This window comes from Medicago sativa, chromosome 6 (genome assembly GCF_051527215.1).
Source record: "Medicago sativa cultivar Bolivia chromosome 6, Bolivia_mono, whole genome shotgun sequence".
NCBI classification, from domain to species: domain Eukaryota; kingdom Viridiplantae; phylum Streptophyta; class Magnoliopsida; order Fabales; family Fabaceae; genus Medicago; species Medicago sativa.
Window position 1 is genome coordinate 60,452,899 of NC_140754.1, and position 3,993 is coordinate 60,456,891.

The 3,993-nt window shown below is 40.9% G+C and overlaps 1 protein-coding gene across 1 annotated transcript; it reads left to right on the forward strand.

Annotated features, from left to right (window-relative positions):
• Nucleotides 1-290: 290 nt before the first annotated feature.
• LOC146916031 (uncharacterized) lies at nt 291-3,772 on the forward strand. Its single transcript, XM_085721520.1, has 2 exons — nt 291-3,197; nt 3,293-3,772. The coding sequence occupies exons 1-2, from the start codon at nt 291-293 to the stop codon at nt 3,770-3,772; spliced, it is 3,387 nt and encodes a 1,128-aa protein (XP_085577646.1).
• Nucleotides 3,773-3,993: the final 221 nt, after the last annotated feature.

Genomic DNA, 3,993 nt, shown 5'->3' on the forward strand with positions numbered 1-3,993 from the left:
GAAATTTCTTGTTTTCAGTCAACGGTATATATTGCAGCGATTTATGCTAACATTTATTATGTGAAGCGTCGGCAACTTTGGCCTGATCTTACGCACCTTCAAGGTTGTTTTCAGGGGCCATGGATGTTTATGGGGGATTTTAATGCTGTTTTAGATGCTCATCAAAAAAGGGGCAGGCGCCCTCCTCCTCCTTTTTGTGTGAAGATTTTTTAAATTGGACAAATGCAAATGTTTTAAATCATCTACCTACTTTGGGGTCTTTTTACACTTGGACGAATGGTAGGTTTGGTATGGAAAATGTGGCTCTTCGTCTTGATAGGGGGGTTTGCAATGAAGCTTGGATAAATTTTTGGCGCAACTCCACTTGTTCAGCTTTAGTTCGTCATCAATCTGATCACAATCCGCTATTGTTTTCTTTTACTTTCTCAACGGTTCAGCATGCTACTCCTTTTAAATTTTTCAAGGTTTGGTCCTCTCATGATGATTGTAGAAAGTTGGTGTTGGACAAGTGGTCTAAAGGAGTTAGAGGTCAAGGAATGGCGTGTTTACAGGCTAAGTTACATAATGTTAAAAATGCTTTCAAGGTTTGGAACCGCACGGTGTTTGGTGATGTTGATAGGCATGTGAAGCTTGCAATGGATGAAGTAAACCGAATACAACAGATAATTGACACTGATGGATTTTCTGACACTCTTTACTTGCAGGATCTAGAAGCGCAACTTGTTTTAACTAAAGCTTTAAATGTCCAGGAACAATTATGGAAGGAGAAAGCGCGAAATCAACATTTTGTTAAGGGTGATCGTAATACGGAATACTTTCACAGGGTTGCAAAAATCCGGGCAGCAACCAAATCTATTTCTTTTTTGAAGGACGGTGACAATGTTATCATAGATGCCACAGATTTAGAGGCGCATATCCTATCTTATTTTCAGGGAATTTTCAGCATGGATAACAATTGTGTTCAAAATACTCTGGTGGACGAAACAATCCCTTCTTTAGTCACAGAGGCCGAGAATCATAGGCTGATGAGTTTCCCCTTACATGAAGAGATTAAGGCTGCGGTGTTTGCCCTTAATGCTGATGGGGCTCCGGGTCCGGATGGGTTTGGTGGTCACTTTTATCAGACTTTTTGGGATGTGGTGGGCAATGATGTTGTTAAATCGGTCCAAGAATTTTTCCGACGCGGTGAAGTTCCTCCGAATATAAATTCAAATTTGATTGTGTTGATTCCGAAGATCCCAGGGGCTTGCTCGATGGGTGATTACCGACCTATTGCTCTTGCGAATTTCCAATTCAAAATTATTACAAAAATTGTTGCAGATAGGCTTGCTGGTATTACTTCAAGAATCATTTCGGTTGAGCAAAGAAGATTTGTAAGGGACCGTAGCATATCTGACTGTATTATTATTGCTTCTGAGGCGATCAATGCTCTTGACAAACGACAATATGGTGGGAATATTGCTCTCAAAGTGGACATTTCCAAGGCTTTTGACACTTTAGATTGGAACTTTTTGGTAATGGTGCGGCATTATTTCGGATTCAACAGTAATTTCATTAACTGGATCCTTGCTATTCTGCAATCAGCTCGGTTATCTGTTTTGGTGAATGGCAAGGCGGTTGGTTTTTTCGCTTGTTCTCGGGGAGTGCGTCAAGGGGACCCTCTTTCTCCCCTCTTATTTTGCCTAGCCGAGGAGGTTCTGAGTAGGGCTTTATCGGCCTCAGTTAATAGGGGGCGGATCACTCCTATTTCTTATTGTCGAGGAACTGTTTTACCAACTCATGTTCTGTATGCTGGCGATGTTTTGATTTTTTGCACAGGGCTGAAGAGTAATATTAGAGAGCTCATGTCTATTTTTAATAAATATTCAGAGGTTTCTGGTCAGGTTATAAACAATGCAAAGAGCCGTCTTTATCCAGGAGCTATGACAGGCTCTCGAGCTATTATGATTTCTAATATGTTGGGATTCACAGTTGGAACGGTTCCCTTTCAGTATCTTGGTTGCCCCATCTTTCAAGGTAAGCCCAAGGTTATTCACTTTCGTATGATCGCATACAAAATCAAAAATAAATTAGCAACTTGGAAAGGTAGAATTCTTTCAATCATGGGAAGGGTGCAACTTGTAAAATCCATTATCCATGGGATGTTAGTTTATTCATTTCATATTTATTTTTGGCCTCGAAGGCTGCTGCGTTTATTGGACTCATGGATAAAAAAAATTATTTGGAGTGGTGATGTTCTCACAAAAAAAGTTTGTACGATTGCGTGGAAGGTTATGTGTCGGCCATGGGCGGAAGGTGGTTTAGATATCAAACCTACGCGGATGATTAATGCAGCTTTGATTCTAAAATTGTCTTGGGATCTAATTGGAAAAGAGGATCAATGGTCTTCTTTGATCAAAAGGCGGTACTTTGCAAATGGACAGCCTAGTAAGCGTTACTTTAAATCTTCGGTTTGGTCGGGCATTAAAGAACATATAGGCATAGTTTTGCTAAACTCCTTATGGATAGTTGGGACCGGGGATCGCATTCATTTCTGGCCAGATAATTGGTTAGGTGAGCCTTTGGTAGACTTAATAAACCTTGATGTTGCTCTTCACGGACATCTTAAAGGCATGTTGTCCGAAGCTATAGTGAACGACTCCTTTCTCTTGCCTATGTGTCTGAAAGATTTTGGTGACATTCAAAACCGTGTTGATAATATTGTTATCCCTCATAGTGACCTCCCGGATGTGTTGGTTTGGAAGCATTCTTTGGATGGTAAGCTTTCCTCGAAACATGCTTTTTCTTTTTTATGTCCGCAAACAGCTTCTCTGTCGATGGCTGAGATCATTTGGAACGCTGCTGTTCCTCCAGCTCATTCTTTTAATTATTGGAGGCTGTGTCATGGTAGAATGCCTACGGATGAGAATCTTAGAAGTCGTGGCTGCATTGTGGTGTCAGTTTGTAGTTTATGCTTGTTATCCGATGAATCTTCCGAGCACCTTTTCCTCCATTGCCAATTTGCTACTCATCTTTGGGATTGGATTGGTTTTAAGCTTAATTGTGTCATTGATACTTCTTCTATTGCGACTCTTCTCTCTTGTAGACCAGCAATGTGCTCTTCGCAAGTGTCCGATATTTTCCTAGCGGCAATATTGCATACAATTCATACTATTTGGTGGGCTCGTAATGCTTTATGTCAGGAAATATTTCTAAGGGTAAGTGCTTGACTTCGGACTTCCCTTTCCTTGATTCTTTTGCGGTTTCTCCTCATTGTCGCAATGTCAAGGAAATTATTACGGTATTATGGAAGGCTCCTTCTTTGCCTTGGTTAAAAGTTAACACGGATGGATCGGTGGTTGGTAGACATGCAGCTTGTGGGGGGCTGTTCCGTGATTATCTAGGTACTTTTCGTGGAGCTTTTCATTGTAATATTGGTTTACAGTCTGTCTTTTATGCAGAGGTTATGGGAATTATTTTAGCTATGGGGTATGCTGCTAAAAAAGGATGGAGAAATATATGGCTTGAGGGTGATTCCACCAGTGCTCTTTTAATTTTTTCACAACCTTCGTTGGTTCCTATTGTTTTAAGAAACAGGTGGCACAATGTTAGTCGGCTGGGAGTCCAGGTAATTTCTTCGCACATTTACCGTGAAGGAAATAGTTGTGCAGATAAATTGGCTTCTTTGGGGTATTCATCTGCTGGATCGGTATGGTTGGATCATCTTCCTATAGATTTGAGGCTTGATTTCTTTCGGGATAGATGTGGTTTTCCTACTTTCAGACTCCCTTAAAGGGACGATGTTGTTTTTCTGTTTTGCTTCTGTCTGTTTTTGTTTTTTGTTTCTTGGAGGGTATTGGCCTAGTCCCCCCTCCTTTGTAATTATTTTTCCCCTTTTTTTTTAATAAAATTTTTCTTGAGTCTGGCGGCATAGGATGGAGGTATCTCGGGGTGTCATCCTAGTTGGGATGTCGATGATGCTTCCTGATGCCTGTCCAAGCTCCTGGTTCATCA